This window comes from Mesoplodon mirus (assembly GCF_964341445.2).
Source record: "Mesoplodon mirus genome assembly, chromosome: 10".
In the NCBI taxonomy this organism is placed as follows: domain Eukaryota; kingdom Metazoa; phylum Chordata; class Mammalia; order Artiodactyla; family Ziphiidae; genus Mesoplodon; species Mesoplodon mirus.
Genome location: NC_138986.1, coordinates 60,635,975 through 60,662,971, shown reverse-complemented (window position 1 = coordinate 60,662,971; position 26,997 = coordinate 60,635,975). Strand labels below are relative to the sequence as shown.

At 39.9% G+C, this 26,997-nt stretch overlaps 1 protein-coding gene across 3 annotated transcripts in view; it reads left to right on the top strand.

Annotated features, from left to right (window-relative positions):
• The window catches only part of KLHL32 (kelch like family member 32), a 235,665-nt gene that overhangs the window by 100,560 nt on the left and 108,108 nt on the right, over positions 1-26,997 (top strand). For all 3 annotated transcript variants that reach the window (XM_082633331.1, XM_082633334.1, XM_082633332.1), the window contains exon 5: positions 26,592-26,690. In XM_082633331.1, the coding sequence (XP_082489457.1) occupies positions 26,592-26,690 (99 nt within the window). The remainder of the gene's footprint in view (positions 1-26,591; positions 26,691-26,997) is intronic.

Sequence of the window (26,997 nt, the reverse complement as noted above, 5' to 3'; positions counted from 1 at the left end):
CATATCGTTACAAATTTTCTGTGTCATGAGGACTTTAAAAATCTACTGTCTTAGCGCCTTTCAAAAATACAATACAGTATTGTTAACTATAGTTGCCACGCTATACATTACATCCCCAGGACTTATTTCTCTTATAACTGAAAGTTTGTACCTTTCAGTTATAATATAAATAACTTCACCCTTCACCCATTTTGTCCACCCTCCTCACCCTCTGTTTTCATTTGAGAACTACTCAACTACATCAAACCAGATACCGACTAGAGGTTTATCTTCTTTTATAGAGTTTTGTTCTTTAATTCCGTTTCATCCAACTTATGTTCAGTGTCTGCTGGGCTAAAATAAGGGTTTCCTCTCTTGGCAGGCTCACATCCTGGTGGGAGAGAGAGTTATATACGTAATTCCATGTCCTCACTGTGATGGGAGGTATAATAGAAGCAGAATATAAGACATAGTGGGAACAAAAAGGAGGGTGTGGTTAATTGGGGCAATCAGTGCAAATCTTCACAGAGAACATGGTATTTGGGTCTTGAAGAATGTTGGGAGTTCACCTTTTTACTAAATTTTTTTCTTTAGAGGCTTATTAAGGTGTATGATATTATCCATTCTCTTTTCTATAGCTGGTAGAGTTTGAGATATGTTTCATAGAATAACTGAGGCAACGCTGGCAGCTGAAATGAAAATAGTGATAGAAAGGAAAAAGTCATCCATCAAGTAGCAGGTACAAAGGAAAATAGAAGGGAGAGGGATCACAAATTCAGTGTCAGCCCAACCAAATATCACGCCTTAGGAAGTTAAGGCAGACAGTTATTGTTCACAGAGTTGCCAAAACATATTCCTAGTGAGGTGAGTGAATAGTGTGTTGTATGCTTTTTGGTTTACAGATGTAAAGAAAGACATCAGCTATAAATTGTGTCTTGTGTATATTTCTTTCTTCACACCTGAGTTACAGCTATACCTGCATTTGCCCATCTCTAAAGTACGATTGATAACCCATAGCTCATACTTCACTGGTGTGCAATGGGGATACAATATTAAATATTGTTTTTTGATAAAGCTACCCAAATAAGTAGTTTCTATACTTAGATGCATTAACAACGAAATGGTTTAAGCTTGGAGGCTATAGACTGCAAAGCATGTTTAAATCACTGGTAAACAAAAGAGCACAAAAATTGCTGTGAACGCTGAGGTAAAACACACACTCAAATATAAGTGGCTGCCTTATTGTTGGCCTTGATTGTTTTGTGGTTTCTTTCACAATGGCTAAGTTTACATATATATATGTATAAACGTCTGTATATGTAAACATATATATATATATACATTTATATATATATTTCCTTACCCTGAAAGTCCCCTTTGCCTCACCTGTTCATCTCTCCCCCCTCCCCTTGACAACTGCTAACTGATCTTTTTACTGTCTCTATAGTTTTGCCTTTTTCAAAATGTCATATACTTGGAATCATATAGTATGTAGACTTTTTCTGGCTTCTTTTACTTAGCAATATGCATTTAAGGTTCCTCTATGTCTTTTGTGACTTAATAGATCATTTTTATTGCTGAGTACCATTCTATTGTGTAGATATATGAAGGGTATCTTGGTTGCTTCCAGTTTTTGGTGATTATGAATAAAGCTGCTCTTAATGATATACACACACACACACACACACACACATACACACATGTATATGTATATGAAGTGCCTGTGGCACAAAGGATCTATGAAACATGAGCTGAAGATAGCATAATGGCATTAGGGGAGCTGACTTCCTGAAGGGTAAGGAGACTGCTTGGGAAGAGGGAAGAAGTTTGCAGAAAGACAGCCGTATCCTATTGTCTGGGAGTCATATGCTCATATTTCACTTATATGAGAAAAAGGAAACCAAATAAGAATATATTTTTATACACACACACACACACACACACTCACACCCATATATCCAATGTAAGTGCTTAAAGAAAAGCTCTAGGGCAAAGCGTAGAGTTGCATTTATTCTGCCCAGTGAACCACTCTTGACATGTGCCTCCACACAGGGGTGACAGCCCTGCAGCATATACAGCAACAACTCATCTGTTCAGATTGTGCACAGAGGGGTCAAGAAGTGGGCTGGTATTTCATGGAGCACCCTCTGCAAGACCCGGGGCACTGCCCTAGGCACTTCACGTGTGCTGTGTAGCCTAATCTTCTAGACAGCTCTGAGGAATTCGGTGATCCTCTCTTAAAGATGACAAGCCCTGGAAGGTGCAGTGAATGACCAAGATCAGTCTCCCAGGGCATGTCGACCCAGTGAGTCAAACCCAGTCCTCTTAATTTCAAATCCATTGTTTATTTTTAACCCCTTCTTAATGTTCTATGTCATTAAGAAAGGGTTAAGTCATATTTGTTATACTTTATTGAAGGAGGCAGGGAAGTGTTTGGACATTTTAGAGAGTGAACTCTTCTTGATGGTTCTCTCAACCTGGGTGCTCTTCCAACACTCTGTTCACGAAGGCTCCGAGTTGCTACACTTGTACTCTGTATGTGATTATTCTTTGCTGCAGAGTGGAAGTTGATACAGTCTTTCTTGGACGACATCCATGGCAGTTTGGTTTCTTAAACACCAAAATGACTATAATAAGTCTGTTTTCCCTTTGAGATGTGAACATAGATGATAGCAAAAAGTGGAATTGTGGTGTACTTGGGAAATGCAAAAAAGCTTTCTCTTACTCTGAAAATGAAATTAACATTAAGCAAAGAGTTTAGAATATGGAAACGTGAATAAAAGTATAGTTCTTCAATTTCTTAATTGTCATTTACTATTGCGGACATTCGCTGATATATGATCTTTAGCCTTGATATGTATGTAGATTTGTAAAAATCAGAGTTAACACTGTATTTATCTACCTATAGATATTTCTACTGACAGTTGATTATACCTTTAGTCTGTTGTAGTAAGCATAGTATAAAATGTCAAGTATTTTAAGTGTCTGAAAATGATTGCTGCCTTGGGAAAGAAATTGGAAGTATAGAGTAGGTGTGATGAATGAGTGCCACTGTGTAACAAGGTGTGTGTGTGTTCCTCCTACACACTGTTCTAAAGCATAGCCTTCTTAAAATTGGTCACAGATTTCATCCAGGAAATTTTAAAGAAAAATCAAATTTTCCTCCTAATGCTAATACATCCTCTGAAAATACACGCACTTTTCTTATCAAGGAATACACACATTCTGCCTTCGCACTAATTAGAGGCGTGCGCTTCCTGTGGGCACACACTGCTTGGGGTACAGCCTGAGCAGAGCCCCGCACGCATTGCAGCCCTCGTGGGCGACCTTGCACAGCCATGTGCAGCGGAACTGGACATGGAGGGCAGAGGAGCCAGGCTTCTCTGCAGGCCCTGTTCTGGGCTGGCTCTGGGAGCTGGGTTCAAAGCAGAGGGTATGATGTAAACTGTCACTGGGCAGATCTGCCTTAGGGAAAAAAGGACAAAGTGAACCTAAGAAAACCAACTCTCACTTACTCTGTTGAGCCAGAGGACCCTGTTACCATGGCCTCCCCAATCTCCTTGCTTTCCACCTCTGGCCAGGAATTCATTCGTGTTTCAGACCAGTCCTGAGTAGAAGAGACATGAAAAAGAAGGGGGAAAAAGGATTCTAATGGAGATGTTGCCTGAGGGGAAGAATTCCTGTCCAAACCGGACAAGAGGTCGGCCACCCAGGAGCAACAAGGGTTGCTGAGGAAAGCAGCCAGAGTGAGGAGCACTTAACACCAAGACCCTTTCATAGAGAGAAGAGCCCTTCTCAAAAGGTGGAAGGACACATGCAATCCCAAAGGTCTTGGATATACCTCTGGGAATTTGAGTAGCTAAGGACCCAAAATGAAAGCAAATAGAACTGAGAACCACAATGAAGTTCACTGTTTCAGCTCTCTGGTTGCCATGATGTCAAGGCAGATAGGCTGTATGCCAAGTACTGTGCTATATGCCTTCATATAGTAGAGCAAGGGGTTCAAGCCAGCTAGCTTCCTCTTACTTTCCTGAGAACTCTCCACCTGTTTTGTCCCTTGCAGTCTGATGGAGAGATTCCAGAAACCCAGTAAAGAGAGAAACTATGCACTAAATGATAGTGAGATTGGTAGTCTCCTTTGAAATCTCCCAGGAGTACCACTCCAGGTACTGCAAATATTGTCAGCCATGAACCAGCTACATCACATCTGGGCAGATAAAAAGGATTCTTTGGTATCTGTTGTTCCCCTGCTTTTCTCTTCATATCCAATAACTCCAGCCCTTGGTTCCTTAACATCATGGAAGAATCCATCTCTGTGGGGACACACATCCTAATTACCTTCCTCTGATGCAGAGAATGCTTTAGTACAGTCTTCAAAAGGATATTTTGTGTAACTATTAATAGAAATATTTTGAAGTCTTTGGAAATCTGGAAAAGTATGATACTCTGTGAAGTGAAAAATACTTTTTTTTTTTAGGTATAACTCTGCTCATGCAATTGGGAATTGAAAAGTAAAAGAAATTGCCTCTTATCATACACCAAGATCAAGTGGGATTTATCTCAGGGATGCAAGGATTCTTCAATGTATGCAAATCAATCAATGTGATACACCATATTAACAAATTGAAGGAGAAAAACCATATGATCATCTCAATAGATGCAGAAAAAGCTTTTGACAAAATTCAACACTGATATATGATAAAAACTCTCCAGAAAGTGGGCATAGAGGGAACCTACCTCCACATAATAAAGGCCATATACGACAAACCCAGAGCAAATGGTGAAATCATTCTCAATGGTGAAAAACTGAAAGCATTTCCTCTAAGATCAGGAACAAGACAAGGATGTCCACTCTCGCCACTATTATTCAACATAGTTTTGGAAGTCCTAGCCATGGCAATCAGAGAAGAAAAAGAAATAAAAGGAATACAAATCAGAAAAGAAGAATTAAAACTGTCACTATTTGCAGATGACATGATACTATACATAGATAATCCTAAAGATGCTACCAGAAAACTACTAGAGCTAATCAGTGAATTTGGTAAAGTAGCAGGATACAAAATTAATGAACAGAAATCTCTTGCATCCTATACACTAACGACAAAAGTTCAGAAAGAGAAATTAAGGAAACAATCCCATTCACCACTGCAACAAAAAGAATAAAATACCTAGGAATAAACCCTCCTAAGGAGGTAAAACACCTGTACTCAGAACACTATAAGACACTGATGAAAGACATAAAAAATGACACAAACAGTTGGAGAGATATACCATGTTCTTGGATTGGAAGAATCGATATTGTGAAAATGACTATACCACCCAAAGCAATCTACAGATTCAGTCCACAGACCTAGAACAAACAATCTTAAAATCTGTATGGAGACACAAAAGACCCCGAATAACCAAAACAATCTTGAGGGAAAAAAATGGAGCTGGAGGAATCAGACTCCCTGACTTCAGACTATACTACAGTAATCAAGACAATATGGTACTGGCACAAAAACAGAAATATAGATCAATGGAACAGGATAGAAAGCCCAGAGATAAACCCACACAGCTATGGTCAACTAATCTATGACAAAAGGAGGCAAGGATATACAACGGAGAAAAGACGGTCTCTTCAATAAGTGGTGCTGGGAAAACTGGACAGCTACATGTAAAAGAATGAAATTAGAACACTCCCTAACACCATACACAAAAATAAACTCAAAATGGATTAAAGACCTAAATGTAAGGCCAGATAGACACTATAAAACTCTTAGCGGAAAACATAGGAAGAACACTCTTCGACATAAATCACAGCAAGATCTTTTTTGATCCATCTCCTAGAGTAATGGAAATAAAACCAAAAATAAACAAATGGGACCTAATGAAACTTAAAAGCTTTTGCACAGCATAGGAAACCAGAAGCAAGATGAAAAGACAGCCCTCAGAATGGGAGAAAATATTTGCAAACAAATCAATGGACAAAGGATTAATCTCCAAAATATATATACAGCTCAAGCAGCTCAATAGTAAAAAAACACGGGGGCTTCCCTGGTGGCACAGCGGTTGAGAGTCCACCTGTCAATGCAGGGGACATGGGTTCGTGCCCCAGTCCGGGAAGATCCCACATGCCGCGGAGCGGCTAGGCCTGTGAGCCATGGCCGCTGAGCCTGTCTGTCCGGAGCCTGTGCTCTGCAACGGGAGACGCCACAACAGTGAGAGACCCGCGTACCGCAAAAAAAAAAAAAAAAAAAAAAAAAAAATTAAAAAAACAAACAACCCAATCCAAAAATGGGCAGAAGACCTAAATAGACATTTCTCCAAAGAAGACATACAGATGGCCAAGAGGCACATGAAAAGCTGCTCAGCATCACTAATTATTAGGGAAATGCAGATCAAAACCACAATGAGGTATCACCTCACACCGGTTAGAATGGGCATCATCAGAAAATCTACAAACAATAAATGCTGGAGAAGGTGTGGAGAAAAGGGAACCCTCTTGCACTATTGGTGGGAATGTAAATTGATACAGCCACTATGGAGAACAGTATGGAGGTTCCTTATAAAACTAAAAATAGAACTACCAAATGACCCCGCAATCCCACTACTGGGCATCTACCCAGCAAAAACCATAATCCAAAAAGACACGTGCACCCCAGTGTTCTTTGCAGCACTATTTACAGTAGCCCGGTCATGGAAGCAACCTAAATGCCCATCGACAGACGAATGGATAAAGAAGTTGTGGTACATATATACAATGGAATATCACTCAGCCATAAAAAGGAATGAAACTGGGTCATTTGTAGAGACGTGGATGGACCTAGAGACTGTTATACAGAGTGAAGTAAGTCAGAAAGAGAAAAACAAATATTGAATATTAACGCATATATGTGGAATTTAGAAAAATGGTACAGATAAACCTGTTTGCAATGCAGAAATAGAGACACAGATGTAGAGAACAAACGTATGGACACCAAGGGGGGTAAGGAGAAGTGGGATGATTTGGGAGATTGGGATTGACATATATACACTAATATGTATAAAATAGATAACTAATAAGAACCTGCTGTATAAAAAATAAAATTAAAATAAAAAAATAAATAAAAGAAATTGCCCCTTAATTTTCCCGCTCTTGTATAGTAAAGGTTTTCTTCCTGATTCTCATTTGATTCCCTTATGTGTTCACGTGACTTTTTTTATAGCCCTAGTAAGGCAGACTGTAGCATTAGATTTTTGATGATTATTGAAACTGTATTTATTCTCTACAACTAGAATACTTTTCTCCAGAGACCAACATCAGGCCTGGCAACAGAGTCACAGGAGTCTTACTTGAAACTGCCTTCTCATAAACCCATCCCTTCAGGGATAGATGTGTCACTCACTTTACATGAGAAAATGTCCCCATCAGATTTACTTATAAACATAACCTGGTTGAACTAAATGGTAGCACATGGAAGAAACCTGGGAGATATTTTTCTTAAATGCTTCTCTTGGGAGCAGCATTAAGACCATTCAGTGGTTTAAATATTTTAGCTGCAGAATCCTTTCTTCACCTGGCAGTACCTACAGAAGCCTGGCAAGTAAGAGGCCCCTGAGGTACCCGCACTGTGCCCCAGGCTCCAGAGCACACAGTCTAAAATCCACATTCCAAGGAAGAATATTTTGAATTGTGCAAAAAATGATTGTTTTCTTCTTACGTTAATTCTTATCAGAGCTGTGCCAGAGTCCGTAACTGGATTGTTGACATAGAAAGTGTGAGAAGAGTGAAATGAAGGGAAAAAGTTTGAATTCCATCAGTGAGTTTTCACTTTCTTGAATCTTTTGAAACTCTGTATTATTGCCTTTGGAGGGAGTTTCTCTTTTATCAGTGGATTATTGAAACAAACAAGCAAGCAGATGTGTCTGTTTATATGGGGTGAAGATGTTACAGGTTCCCATGCATCGTTTCCTGCAAAGTGTCAAACTTGACAGATAAGAACCATATGCCAAGTGAAATTTTTATGGCATCTCAAGATGTCAAGTAAAATGATAAATCCTTGACGTGGTTTGGTGGCCAAAACTGGTAAGGACAGGTTGGAGACCTAAAAGTTTATTGTGAAAAACTGAGAAGTGAGATTTTAAAAGTCCAGATCCTGACTGATCCCTAGAAGCTTACTTTTCTCAGCTGAGGACTCAAGAACAACGTCACTGGACCCGAAGCCTGTCTGTGCCTCATGGAGAACAGAGATTCAGGCAAAGTGAAGTCATATGGGAGGCCCCCTACCTGTAAAGCAGGGTCAGTTCTGACATTCTGTACCTCGTGCCAGCCAGTTCTCCCTCACGAAATTCATGTGTGCTGTCTGCTCAGAAGGGACTCGGTATAGTGTGTACTGCAGGCATTACAAAGCTATCTGCTCAGCATAACAATCTCTAAAACGTCTCTGTGTGAGGACGTTTAACTGTGGCCACACTTCTGCGGTCAGCTTTCCCATTTGGTAATAAAACTGATATTTTGATTTTTTTAAAAAAAGTGTTTCCTGGCTTTTCCTTAATAATTTGAAAGTTTGGGGTTTCTTAGATGTCTGATAGTCACTCTGCAGAAACAGAACAGCCCTCTCACCCACCCAACATTTGACTCAAATATTGAGACTGATAACACCACACGTGCACCAAGAAGATAGGAAAGGGTTTAGTACTCACATAGTGAGGTTTTTTGGGGATAAAGGGGTGGACCCCAATAGGTCCAAAAATGACTTCAGAGAGCAGCTAGGGGCGTTGATCGGCTTTGGTGTTTATTGTGGTTGGGGGGTGGGGCTGGAGCGTTGTCCACACGGGCGGGGGCTTGTGTGGTTTGAGTTTCCACCAGCATCAAGGGAGAGAGGGCTCAGACTTTCTTGTATATTTTCTTCCAGGTGTGGGGCAAGCAGGGAAGAGGGAGTGGTGGGGCTTGTGAGCTGTCAGCAGTCACACATCAAAAATGGACTCAGACTCCAGTGCGTTAGTCTAGCATTTTGCTTGAGTCATAGTCACATTTCAAGCACAGACATTTTCCTTTGGCACACTGTGAAACTCAGTCACTTATTGAAAACAAAATGTGTTTGAACAATATGCTTACAGCATTTATAATCTTTCTTGGCATCAGTTTTGTGCTGAGGAACCCACTGTGGGCCAAGGTGCTTGAGCTCATGCATACAGAACACTGACGTAATATTAGATGACAAGGATGAGTGTGGCCCCTCTCTGTTTGAACCTTGTCTTCGTTCTATAAAACTCCATTTAAATGATCTGGATTTGTTGTCCTTGGGTCCTCCTCTCTCCTTCCCACACTTTCTACCTCCCACCTCCACCCTACTGCCAGGACAGGGAATTGAAAGAGAAGTATTCCCTGTATGCTCTTGATAATGGTTTTATTGTCATAAGTGGGGCAAGAAACAATCAGTTCTTTTCTAGTTGATGTCCTCCAAAGTAGAAACAGATAATATACAGCAACTCAAAATAGTATGTCCACCCCACTAAGCTAACTCAGGGTGTATTTTGCACTTCTGTGCATTTGTTTCTCTTTGTTTTGGCAGCAAGTTCCATTGCTAGATATTTTTTTATTTTATCCTGTAGATCTGAGTTTTTCCTTTGCTATGGTGGATGAGCAGCAACTCCTGTTTGGAATATTTCTAAGCAGACATCATTACAATTGTGTTCTTTCTTGATCATTGGAATTTCTAAGGGTTGGCTGTACTCAGAATCATTCCCTAAGGAAATTCCTTCCTTTAGGTGTTCCATCAAGTCATCTCTGAGTGGAGGGAGGTTAACAGTTTATTTAGTAGAGAATCTTGAGTAGCTCCTTAGTTTTCATAAGAGGATGTCAGCCTATTGATGGCTTTTTAAAGGACATGAACTTTTCCCCTTATTTAGCAAAAGAGAATGATTACACGCCAGCCTCAGTCTGTTTGCTAGAAAGCTCTCGTTAAAAGTTCATTGGGAGAAATTATACACATAATGGATTCCCAGAAGATGTGCAGTCTGTCCATCTGGCTTGGTGGTTCTCAACCTCATCTATCAGGCCTTAATATAAAAAGGCCACCTTTAACTATCCTGAAATGAAATTCCTAATAATGTAACTTACCCACACAAATTACTCTAAACATTAATAAGAATGTCTTAACCATATATAAACACACAGAAGGAAAGAGAGTATAATGAAAATCATACGTATTTCAGTATGTACATGCTGGAGCAGAACTTTTCAGAAGACAGAATGAAATAGTTGCCTGTCTACAGCTATAGGTAGAATCATCATGCTGGGACAGCTGCATACAGATGCAGAATGACACATGGATGTTTTGCTGACAACTGAGATATCACAAGGGTATGCCCTAGGCGACATGATTTTCTAAAATAGTGAACAACTCTTAGTAAAATTCCATACAAAACAGTTGTCTTCTTTTGGTTTCTATTGTGTTAGCATTCTTGGAAAATTCAGTGTATCTTGACACAAAACAAACAAAAAATTGTGCTTATATGTAAAACAGTTAGGTTCTAGACTTAGAGTTTTATAAATAAGTTTTTCACTTACGTACATGTCCACCAGGGCACTCAGATATACAGGATTTAGGGCAGTTCTTTGCGGTTGGTGGCTGTCCTGTACATTGCCTGGCCACTGCCCAGCAAAGGCCCGTAGTGTCCCCCCATCCGGAGCAACCAAAAATACCTGCATACGTTTCTAAATTGCTTCCTGGAAGGTTGTCCTGTCTGCATTAAAAAACACTGCTTATCTACTCTAAGTCTTATACCTGGATCAAGGTATCAAGGGAGAAAATCAGAAAAGTGAATGTCTGAATTTTGAAGAATCTCTTTATTAACTTTTACTTTTTATGCAAAGTTTATAAAATACACGTACGACGGTATTAAAAGTATCACCAGGTAAGTCATTCAGTGTTAGTCTTAATTTCTGCAGGAAAATTTCCATTAGATCTCAGGGCCTAGAGAAGCTAGAGTTCATTTTAGTATTTTCATCTTTTGTTAGGCTGCATTTCCTTTTTAGTTTTTTTTTTTTTTTTTTTAAAGCATTGACTAATTTAATCCTCACATCCACGGTGGCATTGGTACTTTTGTTTTTTTTAAAAATTAATTTATTTATTTTTGCTGTGTTGGGTCTTCGTTTTCTGTGCGAGGGCTTTCTCTAGTTGTGGCAAGCGGGGGCCACTCTTCATCGCGGTGCGCGGGCCACAGTCTCCAGACGTGCAGGTTCAGTAGTTGTGGCTCACGGGCCTAGTTGCTCCGCGGCATGTGAGATTCTCCCAGACAAGGCTCGAACCCGTGTCCCCTGCATTAGCAGGCCGACTCTCAACCACTGCGCCACCAGGGAAGCCCTCCTTTTTAGTTTTGATGCTAGGAAGCTTAGAGCCATATTTGCAGCCCACTTTTAATAGTTATGAGGATATATGTACATAATATATCTCCTCTCCTGACCTCGTATTACTTTTTGTTTCCTATTTTCTCCTTGCTTGAGTTATGTTCCTAATTTTTAAATGCTTGTATTGATGTCTCAGAGCCTTCTGAAAATGAGTATATGTAAATAAATAAAGTGAATAAAAATATTTGGGAGCTCTATCTGAAAGTTTTGGTACATTAATGTTATTTGTAGGCATGAAAAAAGTGGTGCTACACCCCATTAGTTCTGCCTGCAAAAATGATTGTCTGCAGAATCCCAAATTGTTCCATAAATAAGCCATTCTACTTGCTTCCTAAAGTTTTTCCACCCTTATTTTCAGAACTAAAATTAAGAAGCATGCAAATTTTATAAAGATAAATTACTATTTTTCGGGCTTCCCTGGTGGCGCAGTGGTTAGGAGTCCGCCTGCTGATGCAGGGGACACGGGTTCGTGCCCCGGTCCGGGAAGATCCCACATGCCGCGGAGTGGCTGGGCCCGTGAGCCGTGGCCGCTGGGCCTGCGCGTCCGGAGCCTGTGCTCCGCAACGGGAGAGGCCACAACAGTGAGAGGCCCGCGTACCGCAAAAAAAAAAAAAAAAAATTACTATTTTTCATCTTTTGAAAATGAAAAAATCACCCAAATGTTTACACAAACATAAAGAAGAATGAAAGTGAAAAGCCATATTCACCCCAATTCTCACTTACACGTTATATGTTATCTTTCTTTTTCTTCCTGGCCTTTGCCCATCTCCTGAGTAATTTAATATAGATTTTTTGTGATTATAATTTACTTTAATGTCTTTTCTGGAAATAGATAAAAGTATATCTATCCATAAATGCATAGTATATAAACAATGCTGCCTTATTATAATACAGTTTTTTAAAAATTTGGATTATTTTAAATAAATTCATAGACATGGAATTACTTGATCAAGAGGAAGAACATATTTTTTGTGAGATTGCCTTCTGGAGGAGTTTTGCAAGAGCTGCTATGGGACAATGAACTTTACAAACTTTCCTTAAAAAAGAATTCTTGAGCCCTCTGCTGGAAACATTTAGTATTTCTATGGAGTAGTAGTATATGAGAGTTTTACAATTCTAAATGTAAGATTTTTTTTAGACGAAAACAACCTGATAGCAAAAATATATGGTCTTTGTGGTTAATTTCAAGATAAAAACATAACTAGCCAAACAAAACTTTTGAGAAGATTTATACTGCAAGTCGATATTCCATTTGAGTAGAATAATGATGCTAATATTCAAATGAAGGGCTAATTCAAAGGCACTGAATGTCCTAAGTTAATTTGTGAATATTTTATCTCCTTTGTATATTTCACAAAAACCATCCATTTATAGTTTGTTCTCAAGTTGAGATCCATTAATTCATCAAATACTTAACTACTATGTGTTAAGAACTCACTAGATGTTAGGACTGCATTGATGGAAATCATGCAGTGAATGCTTTCTCAGAGTGGCTTGAAGAATGAACAGAAATGCCAGGTCAACACACCATTGCATTTATTGGAAATGGATTACCAGGGGCCTGAATTGTTTTTGTATGGAGCATGGTGAAGCATCTGAGGACGTTTAGTGCTCCAAAAGGTATACTAGTTCAGATAGGAGAAAGAGTAATTGAGCTGTAATACTTCGTAGAGTACTACCTGCATTTTACTTTGCAGGGATATACGGTAATTGAATAGATGTAGCTCTTGAAAAACTGATTATAGCCGTGCATCCTTGTGTTAGCATATATCTGTCAGGGTAGAAATGGTTTGGCACAGCCCAAAGAGTATAGCCACTGACCTTAGAGGCAACCAAGCTTGATTCCAGCCTGTGGCAGCTTTGGAGACCTGTTGACTAAATTCCACTATAAGTATCAACTCTGCTAGTTGTTGCTGGGAAAAGTTACTGTTATCACTTCAAATCCGTGATTCCCAAATCTCAGATGGATACGCATCCTAGCCAGGCAGTGCTAATTTGTTTCCCTAGAAATTTGCTTTCCTCCTCTCCCTGATAAATTTTTCATTTCTTCTCCTCTCTTTTCAAACCCTTCCCCTCTCATTACCCTACCTCTGGTCACATACCGCAAGGGAGACTCACCTTCCACTGAGAAAATAGATGCAGACAAGAAGATCTTCATCTTTTCACCATTGAATCTCCAAACCTCCATGTTTCTGTGCACTTATTTTGTTGGAAGAAGTAACCTTGCTTTGTCAAAGGTTAATCTCTCCACTTAAGCTCTGGATCCTACTCCCTCTTTTCTCCTCAGATATCACTCCTGAATCTTCATTTCTGTTTCTTCTATCATCAGTTTCTCCTTCTCCACTGGAACATTCCCACCAGTATGTAAACATGCTTTATTGTTCTTTCAGAATCCTTTTCTTGTTCTTCTATTCTTCTTCAGCTACCATTTATTCCTCTAGTTTTCCTTCACAGCAGAACTTATGAAAAGAGTTGCATAAACGTACTCACTTTTCCTCATTTTTACTCACTTTTCCACTTATCAAGTCTGGAGACTTCCATCTTCAGCATTCCACTGAAACTGTCCTTGACAGTCACAGATATTGTGAAACCAATTGAATGATATCCTTGTGCCCTCTCAGCTGCATTCAACACAGTCAACCTGCCTCTCCATTGAAGCCTTTTCTCTCTTGGCTTTTGTGACACCACACTCTGTGGGTTCTTATTCTGTGCCCCCCAGCTCCCCTCCCCATCATTCCTTTCCAAATGTCTTTGCTTGCTTCTCCCTCCGTAGGCTCTGAATTCCTCAGGTGTCAGGACCCTCCTGTTTAGTCTAACCAGCTTCCTGGATAGTGTCATCCAGACCCATGTTATATGGTACAACCTTATGCTGTTGACTGCCAGCCCCCGTCTATACTCCAGACTAGGGATCAGCAAACTTTTTCTGTGAAGTGTCAGATAGCAAATAATTTAGGCTTTGCAGGCCATATACAGCTCTGTTGCAGCTACTCAACTCTGCTGTTGTAGCATGAAGACAGCCAGAGACAAATATATAAATGAATGAGCATGGCTATGTTCAAATAAAACTTTATTATGGGTACTGAAATTTGAATTTCATATTTCTTTTTACATATCACAGTATATTATTCATCATTTGGGTTTTTCCCAACTATTAAAAAAGATTAAATCCTTTCGTAGACATTAGCACCCAAAAATGAAATACTTAGGAATAAATCTAACAAAATATGGACAAGATCTATATGAGGAAAATTACAAAACTTTGATAGAAGAAATCAAAGAACTAAATAAATGGAAAGATAGTCCACGTTTATGGATAGGAAGACTCAATACTGTTAACATCAATATGTCAGTCTTTCCTACTTGATCTGTAGATTCACTGCAATCCTAATCATAATCCCAGTAAGTTATTTTGTGGATATTGACAAACTGTTTCTAAAAGTTCTATGGAGGGAGGTAAAGGACCCAGAAGAGCCAACACAGTACTGAAGAAGAACAAAGTTGGAGGACTGACATTACCTGACCTCAAGAGTTACTATAAAGCTACAGTAATCAAGACAGTGTGGTATTGTCTGGAAAGAATAGACAAATAGATCAATGGAACAGAATAGAGAGCCCAGAAATAGACCCATGTAGATATAGTCAACTGATTTTTGACAAAAGAGCAAAGGCAATGCAATGGAGCAAAAATAGTCTTTTCAACAAATGGTGCTGGAACAGCCAAACATCCACATGCAAAAAAAAAAAAATGAGTCTAAACATAGACCTTACACCTTAAACAAAAATTAACTCAAAATGGGATCACAGACCTAAATGTAAAATGCAAAACTATAAAGCTTCTAGAAGATAACATGAGAACACTTAGATGACTTTGGATATAGTGATGACTTTTTAGATACAACACTAGAGGCATGACTCATGAAAAAAATAATTGATAAGGTGAATTTCATTCATATTAAAAACTGCTCTGCAAAAGTCAACATCAAGAGAATGGGAGTCAAGCCACAGATTGGGAGAAAATATTCACAAAAGACACAGCTTACAAAACTGAGCATATTCTGACCATATAATCTAGCAATCATGCTCCTTGGTATTTACCCAAAGGGGTTGAAAACTTAACATTCACACAAAGTAGGCAAATGGATAAACTGTGATAAACAATGGAATAGGATTCAGCACTAAAAAGAAATGACCTATCAAGCCATGAAAAGACATGGAGGAACCTTAAATGCATTTCACTAGGTGAAAGAAGCCAACCTGAAAAGGATACATACTTTGGGATTCCAACTATATGACATCTTGGAAAAAGCAAAACTATGGAGACAGTAAAAAAGATCAGTGGTTGTTAGGGGCTTGGGAGAGGAAGGGATGAATAGGCGGAGCACAGAGGATTTTTAGGGCAGTGAGAATACTCCGTATGCTACTATAATGGTGGGTACATGTTGTTATACATTCATCCAAACCCAACACCAGGATTAAACCCTAATGTAATCTGTGACCTTCAGGTGATAATAATGTGTTAATGTAGGTTCACCGTTTGTAACAAGTGTACCACTCTGGAGGGAAACGTTGATAATGGGGGAGATGATGCATGTGTAGGGGAAGGAGGTATGTGGGACTCTATACCTTCTGCTCCATTTGTTGTGGACCTAAGAGTGCTCTAAGAGATCACGTTTATTAATGAAAAATTAAAATTAAAATCTTAAAAATGCAAGTAAAAATTTTATCTTAAACCATTCTTAGCTCACAGGCCACACAAGAATATGTGAAAGGAAAATTTGATCTGTTACTTGTAGTTTGCCAACGGGACTCATATATTTTTGTCTACTTGATATCTCTATTTGGATGACTAATAGCCACCCAGTAAGCCACAAACTTAACATATTCCTGAAATGGAACTCTTGATCTTCCCTCCAAACCTGTTTCTTCCTTTGTTTTACTCTTGTCAGTTGATGGCACCACAGTCTACCCGGTTGGCCAAAACCTAGACTCTAAGTGCCATAAGATGAGGAAACTTGTCTTCTTTATGGTCATATCCATAGTGCCTAGAAAGGTGCCTAGAGCACTGTAGCACTCAGAAAAGATTTGCTGTTTGAATGGGTGAATTTCTCTGCCTTCAGTTTCTTCATTTTCCATGTGGGGTTAATATTTACCTTGCAGGAGTGAGGAGTGGGGAGTGGGGAAGAGTATAAGAAGGAGAGATAACATGTATGACATTACCTCACATGGTACCTGGTACATAGTAGGCAATGTGTGAACACTAGAAATAGGGTCATCATTTGTGAAGTAGGTTTATTTTTTCCTGGAATTAACAACAACAATAATAACAAGAGCAGCTACAATTTTTTACCCTGTGAAACATGCCAGGCATTATTCTAAAAATTTTACCAGGATTATCTCATTTTATCCTTATGAAGACTTTAAGAAAATAGATATTAGTTATCTCTCATTTTTTTATACGAAGATGCTAAAAACGTACATGTTAATGACTTGCCCACATTCCTACAGTGGCCCCTAGAGCCATACTTTTACCTCCACTCCTTATAAAGCAAATGCAAGGAATTCTCCAAATGAACATGGAATTGGATATTAATGATGTATTTTTCCATGTGAAAGATTATTCTACAGCTTCCTTCAATGCAATGAGGCATCCCTAGCCAAGTGCTCCTACAGTATCCTGTGTCCACGCTATCTTGGCATGGATTACACCACAGCGTAATGATTCCTTCTGGCTCTTTGCTTCTGCCTCTACTGAAGCACCCAGCAGTGACACAGTAGTAGCCAACTATAAATGAACATTGGCACCAGCCCTGTTCATTCTTCTGGAGGCCTTCCATCTTTGGATATCAGTATTTTATTTTTTTATTTTAATTTTTATTTATTTATTTTTGGCTGTGTTGGGTCTTCATTGCTGCGAGGGCTTTCTTTAGTTGCGGTGAGCAGGGGCTACTCTTTGTTGTGGTGCGCAGGCTTCTCATTGTTGTGGCTTCTCTTGTTGTAGAGTATGGACTCTAGGCGTGTGGGCTTCAGTAGTTGTGGCTCACGGACTCTAGAGCACAGGCTCAGTAGTTGTGGCACACGGGCTTAGTTGCTCCATGGCATGTGGGATCTTCTTGGACCAGGGCTCGAACCCATGTCCCCTGCATTGGCAGGCGGATTCTTAACCACGGCACCACCAGGGAAGCCCCAGATGTCAGTATTTTAAAGTAATGTTTCTTTCTTCTTTGGCCATGCTAGCGTTGTAAGAAACTAGCTCTGTATGGAGAAGCCCAGATTCATTAGTAAAGCTTAATGCGATGAAACCTCCCATGTTCATCACACTTGAAAGAGCACTGGTTATAAAAGTGAGTCTTAATAATTAACTTGACTTTTCTTATAACCTGTAATAACCTTCATGTTTCATCATATTTAATTGCTGGGACTGCTTTTTTCTTTTAGAGTTAGAAACTATCAAAAACTTGTTCTGCCTTTTCAAATAATTAGGCCAAATTTTTAAAGTAATGTTATGTATATATAATTCATCTTTACATTTTGTTAAGTATTTTGTTAATGTAAACACTGAAGAAAACTATGCTGGAAATGACTATCTGACAGAACTATTGATCTTAGAACTTTGAAATGCCAGAATTATGCTAATGCAGAAGGGGCTAAAAGAAAATGGGGCTTGCTCATATGAGGGGACCAAGTTTTTTCATACGAAGAATTATTTCACAGTTTCAATGAAATAGGGCATCTCCAGCCAAGTGCTCCTATAGCAACTTGTGCCCACCCCTATCTTAGTATGAATTACACCACAGTTTAATAATTCCATCTGACTCCTTTCTTCTCTCTCTACTTGAGACCTACCTCAAGTATTGAATCCATCACCCTTCCACATGCCCCAAAATGGGAAAGGAAGAATGAGTAGCAACATCTACAGACCTTGAGGTTGCATTAATGGTAATAAATAAATTTTTTGCAGGACAGCATGTAATGCAAATGTAATTACATTCCTAGTAATGTAATACTAGTGTCCTTATCTATTTAAGGTTTCTTCTTGGCATCTTAGAGCCTGTGCTTCTGCTACCTGCCTGTAACCTTAGAAATTTCAAATGACCCAAATGAGGATGTGTAAACTTGTGAAGGAAGATAATAGAATCTCCAAGTGATTTCCACACCTTTCTTTTTTTCGCTAGTATGTTTTTATTATGGTTTTACCTTTGTGGTTTTTAACATTTTTTCAAAATATTCTGAAAGTCAAGTCTAGTTTTCTCTTTTTTCATATTCTAATAGATGGAAAAGTTGATTGCTTTTTCATAAATTGAAAATAAATTAGTATTTTTAAATGTTTGACTTGAGATCTTGTAGAAATTTGTACAAGTGTACTATGTTTGGAAGAAAACCACCTGATAAAATTTGTAACTTAAGGAATCAATAGTCAAATCACGAATTTATTATATACAACATCTAACCAAAAGGTGACCTTTTTTTGGGCATATTACTACAACTGTTAGTTGAAATGTCTATTGTGTCCTCTTATTTAACTCTTTCAGCTGGGTAATCCTTGATGAGGATTAGCATGTGACCAGGCTCCCCCATGGAGACTTTTGACATCTTCTAACATTTTCTCCAGGACGTGTATTTTTCAATCCTGTAAATTTCTTTACTAAGTAATTCCTGAGGTATTCTTCTAGAATGTTCAACAGCAATGAACATGAAATAGGATGGACCCTGTCATCAAAGTCTCATAGGTAAAACATAAGATAAAACACTCACATAACTCATTCAGGGCAAAAGCACTTAGTTACATGAAAAAGAAATAGATAACAGTTAACATTTATTACAGATTTATATAAACATATACTGTGCTAAGAGCCATGGTGGCATATACTCTGATTGCCTGCACAATCCATTTCCTCTTTTTTCTTTATATAGAGCTCCAATTTAATTTGGGACAATAGTGCATCTAGCTTTTCTTTTTTTTTTTTTTTTTTTTGCTATTAACTTGTGTGCATCTAGCTTTAAAAACTCAATTTCCCAGGTTCTTTTACTGCTTTGAGTAGCCACATTACCTAGACCTGGCAGATGAAATGTCAGTGGAAGTCTGAGTGGTAGTGTTCATATGAAACCTGTTGTTTTCTAATAAATAATGACAGACTCAGCTGGTATACTATTTCTGTTTCTTTGTCCTCTCTTTTCTTTCTGCTTTGAGTACAGACGCAGTATGTGGAGGTGTGGCAGCCCTTTTGTGACCATGAAACTACAGGCTAAGATTGGCCAAGTAGGAAAGTGCAAGGAGCCTGGTTTGTTGGCATTCCAAGCTACCTAATTCATGTTTTGTGAGAAAAATAAGTTCCAAATTGTTTAAGCCATTTTGCTTACACAGCCATACACAATTGTTATAATACATACGCATTTTCCCAGTCCTTAAAACAATCTTTTGAGGTAGATATTTTAATTTAATTGTATCATTGAGGAAACTACTCAACTGATAATTGAGTAGTTTTCACAATATCATTCTGCCAGCTAGTATAGGAGCCAGGATTTGAAGTCAGGTGGTGTGACCTAGAGCCCATGGGCTAAAGCCCATGTTCATCAGACATCTCTGGTGGTTTGGAGTTCCAGGAGGTTAATCCCAATTGCATATTGGGGTGAAAGAAAACCTTGCAGCACTTTATATAGGAAATGGACTTAGAGTTGTATTTTGAGGAATGGGTAGGATTTTGACATATAGAGATTGAAAAAGTTAGGAGAAGGACATTCAAGGTAGAGAAAAAGGTATTGCCTATATGTGGAGAACAATGGGCTGTTGGCTTTAGCAAAGGAAACATAAGGTTGCAGAATTGGAAATAAGTCTTATAAATTAGGTTGGGACCACATCATGAGAGTTTCTGAATACAAAGACAAAAAGTTCGAACTTCTAATATTCATAAATTGGGACCTGATTTATGGAGAACTACTGAATTCTGATCCGTGTCACTTGGATCAAGCATTTCAACAGAAATATTTATGAACATTTCCCAAAATGATAAATACATCTAGAAAGTAGAATTCATATACTTTATTATCCTTATTTGAATTATTATTATTTTTTCTTAAAAATAAAGTGTCTGTTATAAAGATGCGGTATATGAGTAATTTAGAAAATCCTTTTACTTTAAACATAGGCGCCACCTTGTGGTTTGAAAAATCCTTAGTGTAATGGCTTTGAAGCAAAAAACTAAATTGATGGCAATTTCTCATAGCTAGATCTTATGGTTCAAATTCGGTCTATAAGAAGTCTTTTGAAGAACTTTATACAAAAGATTTTATGTGTCTGGAATAAAAGTTATTTATGCTGTTGTGGCTTCCCTGGTAGCACAGTGGTTAAGAATCCGCCTGCCAGTGCAGGGGACATGGGTTCGAGCCCTGGTCTGGGAAGATCCCACATGCCGCGGAGCAACTAAGCCTGTGCGCCACAGCTACTGAGCCTGTGCTCTAGAGCCCACGAGCCACAACTACTGAAGCCCGTGCGCCTAGAGCTTGTGCTCCGCAACAAGAGAAGCCACTGCAATGAGAAGCCCTTGCACTGCAATGAAGAGTAGACCCCGCTCACTGCAACCAGAGAAAAGCCCACGCGCAACAACGAAGACCCAACACAGCCAAAAAAATAATAAAATTAAAAAATAAAATTAAAAAACAAAGTTATTTATGCTGTTGTATTCAGTTTACGTGTTTTGATTTATCAGTTCAAAATTGTGATAATTTGCCATTTTTTCTATGTTACACAGAAAAAAAACATCCCAAAGAAACAAGTATAAAGAAGAATAAATGTGCTCATTTATTCTTATAAATAGCCTTAGGCCACAGCTAATTTGCACTTACATGAGAGCTTTCAAAAGTGCTTGTGTTCCTGTGTGCATAGTTGTTTGTTTGGCTTTAACGTGTTCGATTCCTTCAGGCTACTCTATCCACAAACCCAGAAGTAAGTAATTTAAACATCTCCTAAGGCAAGAAATGAGGAAGATAACTTTGAAGAACTGAGATACAAAAATTTTTTCAAGATGCCAACTCACCTATTCATAAAGCAGGTAAAAAGGTCACACTGAGACTTGCCATGGCTATTAAAGACAGTCCCTGCTAGCGGCTACTCCAAGAAGCAAGGTAAAAGTGAGAGGGAAAATAAAGAGAAGAAAAGCAGCAAGGAGGCAGAATTAAAAGGATGCATGGACGCTTGGTGATTTGGGAGAAGGAGCTGAAGAAGGAAAGGCAGGAATGCCCTGGGGTCTGTGTGCTGCCTTAGTGCAAGCCCGGTGAGGCCTGGGCACTGGCGGAGAGGGCCCATCTCATCGTAGGCTGTGCAGAATCTCACCTCACCTCCTACACTCCTCTTTCATGAGTGTCTGGCCTCGTGTCCTGCCTGAGGTTGTCGCTGGGACCAGGAGCCCCAGTCTCATTCCAGTTTGGAAGGCCTTCATTAGAGATTGTGCAGATTCAACCCTGCTCGGATCGGTGGCCAGATGACACCTTTGGACTGAGTTTTCAAGAGTGCCTCCCTGTGGCAGGGCAAGTGGACCCCTTCACGCCTGAATTCTGATGCAGGAACTCTCACTGGTGTCTTTGGAGACCACCGCCTTCAACTGCAGTTGTGGCTTTTACCTCTGTTACTTTGTCACCACACCCAGTGTCACCCTGACTACAGCCACTGACCAGTTCTTATCCTCAGTTGATCAAAATGAGTGTAGAGTCTCAGCATTGGGGGCAGGGGTCCGCTGTGGACCTTTCCACAGTTCACCTGGCCTAGCGTGCCACCAGCTGCAGGAAAAGCTTATGTAATGAGATTGTTACCTCCCCAGCTACTACTGTCCAGCTCCCCTCTTTCAAGTTCAGCCCCCTGTATTCTGTTACCTGGAGGTCAGGTGTGAGTGGGTGGCAGTGAGAGCATACTGCATACAGATGGCCTATGAGCAAGAGGTGCCCGTGCCCCACCTGAAATTGCATCAAAACCTCTTTGTCCAATCTGAAGACATGCCCCTCTGTCTCCACCCAGGCAGGGGAGCGTCGCTGAGAAGAGAGGCAGTGCCCAGCCCAGCTGGGTGGCTTCAGTGGTTTTCGTCTTCCCCACTGCTTTCTGGACCACTTGGCTTTATGCATCCTGCATTTCTTGATCTCTTTTGTTATTCAGACATTTGCCTTGTCCACTGTTGATGGCTCGTCTGAGCCAAGCTCCTCCAGTCTGATGAGTGACTAGATGTGTCAACCTCCTCCTCCTCCACCACTCTGTGCTTTGAACCGTCAGGGGATACCCTTCCCTCCTGTGGGTGGTCCTGGAATGATCCTTCCCCCTGTCTCTTCTGCTGTGAGTGCCAGACTGGATGTGGATGGGTATGCGTTTCTGCAGCACTTAAACTTAGCGATCTTAGTTGTCATCCATAAACTGACGTGGGGGAAAGCCATTCCTTCTACAAAAGGCCATTTCACCCAGTTCTTCTAGGCAGCAGATAGATTCACCTTACTATACCTCGTGAGCAGATTGGACCTTTGTTCTTCTGCCCAAACACAAATTCTCTGGAAAAATATATGAGGACAACCAGTCACCAAAGAGCAACCAAGCTGAATTTAAAAGACTAGTGTAAGTGGAACTTGGAAATGCTGGTTCTGTTTCTGTAAGTGAGACCCAGCTTTTCTGCTAGGTTTCTTTCTTTCTTTTTTTTTTTTTTTTCAAACCACTCCCTTTATCTGTTAGAAAAACGTATGTTATAATGAGAGATGAAAAAAAACTACAGAACGAAAAACAAGAAACAAATACAAGAACATTCTCAGTATGGATTTCTCTTGTGAGGTTTCTCCAGTTGGCCCGCTGGACGTGTTACACGTGCTACGGAATATTCATCTTGTCTCTCTGTGATATTTGTCTTTGTGCTAGGCATTACTGAGCCTTAGCGGTTATCATGAATGCCAGTTGTGTGAAATAAGCGCAACTGACAGGATTTAAAGGCTAAGACTAGCCTTTCTAATCCATCTATTCCCCATTCTGTGCCTTAGGCCATGCCTCTTCTGTAAGAACACACTGCATCCTTGCTCCTGTGAAGGGAGCTGCAATAATTTCCTGAATGTCAGTCAAAATCTCTCTCCGTGAGGAGTTGGAGAAATTCAGATTTCTCCCTCTGACTAGACAGGAAAGGAGCTATAAAGAATTTTCAGAATAAGATGAGGGTTGGTATTTTTGCCACACGTGCTCAGCTTTTTCACTTCTTTAGTAGTTCAGAAATAAAATGTATAGTCCTTTTCCCTCTCTCCTCTCATGTTAGGCTAATGAATAAAATTAATTCTGAATTTAAAAACATATCTAGAGGACTTCCCTGGCAGTCCAGTGGTTAAGACTCCGAGCTTCCAATGAAGGGGGTACAGGTTTGATCCCTGGTTGGGGAACTAAGATCCTGCATGCTGCGTGTGGTGAGACCATAAATAAAAATAAATAAATAATTTAAAAAAACATTCTAGACATAAATTAATTCATCAATAAATTATTATAAGGTAAATTCATCAATATTAGTGAAAGCTTTTTGTTTGGCATTGTTCTAAGTGCTGGGTATACAAAATGGACCAAGTCCCTGCTCTCCTGGATCTTATATCCTAGTGAGTGGAGGAACAGAAAATCATCAAATAGACAAATAAATATGTACTATGTTGAGAGATGTTAAGTGCTGTGAAGAAGAATAAAGCAAAGTAAGGAGATTGGGAATGGGGTGGTGGACATAGGATGGTCAGAGAAGCCCTCTCAGATAAGATGATATCTGGGCAGAGGTCTGAGGACGTGAGAGAGTGAGCCTCTCTGACGTCTTGAGGAAGAGTGATCCAGGCAGAGAAAACAGCTAGTTGTAAACACTAAGGTGCCCAGCGTATTCAAAGAACCTTATATGGTATAGTGAAGACTTCGGATTTTTTTTTTTTTTCCAATGAGACAAAAAAGTTGGAGAGCTCTGAGTAACAGAGTGACATCATTTCATTTTGTGTTTTTAAAACACCCATTTGATTCATATTATTAAAAAAACAGGGCGAGGAGGCAAAGGAGAAAGCAGTTGAACTAGTTAGGAGGCTATTACAGTAAATCTGGGAAGACAGTGAGTTGGACTAGAGTGATAAGGATGGAAGTGCTACTGAGTGTGATTGGATTCTGGAACTATTTTGAAGATAGAGCTAACAGGAGTGGCTGATGGATCAGATGTGAGTTATGAGGAAAAGAAGAGGAATCAAGAATGACTCTGGGGTTTTAGTGTAAATAGCTGAGAGTTGCTGTTTGCTGAAATGGTGAGATTGGGGTAGGAGCAGGTTTGGCGATTGGTGGAGAGGATGAAGAGATCAGTTTGGGGCACGTTGAGTTTGAGCTGCCCATTAGACATCCAAGTGGTGATACAGAATAGGCAGTTGAATAACAGAGTCTAGAGTTCAAGGGTGAGTTTGGGGCTGGAGAAAGAAATTTGAGTGTAATCAGTGTGTAGATAATTTTAAAGCCTTGATATCATCCACGGAGTAAGTAGAGAGAGGAAAGAAGAGATCTGGGGACTGAGCTCTGGGCATCACCAAAGCTTACAGGTTGGGAAGGAGATGGAAAGGGACTCGTTATTGAAGTAGAAGAAACCAAGAGAGAGAGCGTCGTCCTAGAGGGAAGGGAAGAAATCACTCCAGAAGAGGAGCAGTCAGTTTTGCTAACTGCTGTTGGCTTGAGTAAGATTAAATATTGAGAAATGGCTATTGGTTTCAGGGGTCCCTCTTGACCTCGACGAGAGCATTTTTAGAGGAGCAGGAGAAACAAAACTCAACAGGAGTGGGTTTGAGACAGAACAGCGCAGAGCAAACAGCAGCATTTTATATAGACAGCTTCCCTGAGGAACTTTGTTTCGAAGGGGAGCATGGACGGATCTGTGGGTTCAAGGGAGGGAATTTTTATTTCTTAAGATAAGAGCTATAATGGCATATTTGTATGCTGATGGGAGTTATCATCCAGTAGAAGAGAACAGATGATGACTCAGGAACAAGAGGGGATGGTATCAGGCAGAGGGAGATGGGATCTAATGCACAGGGGGAGTGTTGAGGAGAGGAAGATGTGCTGGTACAGATATGAGTAGGTGGCTTGGTAGACTTGGTGGTGGGAGCCTTGGGAAGATCATGAGGTTGAAGTAAGGAAAGAGACGAGGAGGTGGAGGCTTGAGGAAAGAGGAGCGTGTGAGAAGAAATAGAGGGTGAGAGCGAGCTGACCCCATCAGTGTTTTTCAGGCTTCCCTGCGTCAGAAGCACTGGCTTCCCTGCATCAAAAACATCCGTTGCTGGGCCTCACCTGAAACTTTCTGATTCAGTTAGGTCTGGGGAGGTGCCCAGGAATTTGCAGTTTTCACGAGTTCCCAGGTGATGATGCTGATGCTGGTCCAGAGACTAGACCTTGGGCATCACTGGGCTCGGGAAATGAGTTAGGATGGCTGGAGCAGCCCTACAGGCCTCCTGTGTCTGGCAGTCTTGCATGTAAAGTGAATTTCGTCAACTTAGTTGTGTGTTTTTCGCCAGCCCTATTCACCAGCTCAGGAGCTGGCAGCAGTAGGCACAAAGTTGGACCTAACCAGAAAAGAAAGAAGAATTGGTATCACCAGTGTATTTGGGAAGTTTTGCTTCTCTGTGATGCCTTTATATTCTGAAAATACTATTTCTACATATTTTATTTGAAACATAAAGGATTAGAGAATCTGAGATTGAGAAGGAAAAAAAATGAAACTTTGTGGTTGAAGTTTACTATTGTAGGACTTAGAAGTAAAATGGAGTAATATCCACCTCTGGTCCTGTATTTCAAGGAGAACTGTAAGCCTCATTTCTCTAAAATACCTGTTAACCATACTGTTTCTGTGATTTACTGAAGAATAACATTCTGAAATATACTTTGAAAAACTAAAATTCAGTTCTTTTGTGTTTATAAGATTATATTCATCATAAACTGAATTTGAAGACTATTATATTGTTCTTTGCAAATGTTCATATCCTCCTACAAAAATAAGTGGTTAAGTATGGAGCCTTATTCACTGGATATGAGTATTGGAAATGAGAACTTGGCTGTTAGAATAAGGGCCACAGCTCATTAATCAGAATAGAAAAAAAAAGAACTGGCTTCCATAATAAGGAACAGTATTAATTCAGGTATAGTATGTTAAGCAGCAATTTAAATACAGTGTATTTGCATAGTAAGCAAGTATTCATTTTTAAGTAACTGATAGTTTTCTTTTATTAAAAAAAACAGATTTTGTTGGAGCCAGGCGTGATCCAGGATGTGTTAGCAGCTGGCAGTCACCTACAGCTGTTGGAGCTTCTCAATTTATGTTCCCACTATCTCATCCAGGTATGTGAGCTTGCATCCTGCTAGTATGCCCTGCACATTCCTTCTCCCTGCAGTACCCCACCGACTGGAGCCCAGTGACAGGTAAAATGGAAGGGGGGGTTGGTGGGAAATGTGGCCTGTGGTGGTAGAATTTCTCCAGGACACAGGCTGAGAGGCTCCTAAGAGGGCAGCTGCAGCTCTCATGTCCTACTTCCTGTCCCCGACCCTCCCTGCCCACCTCACTACCCTTGGGCGGCAGAGTAACTCAACAGCCACACACAGGGTTCACTACTGGGGCCCTGGGAGATGATGCTGGGAAGGGTCTTGA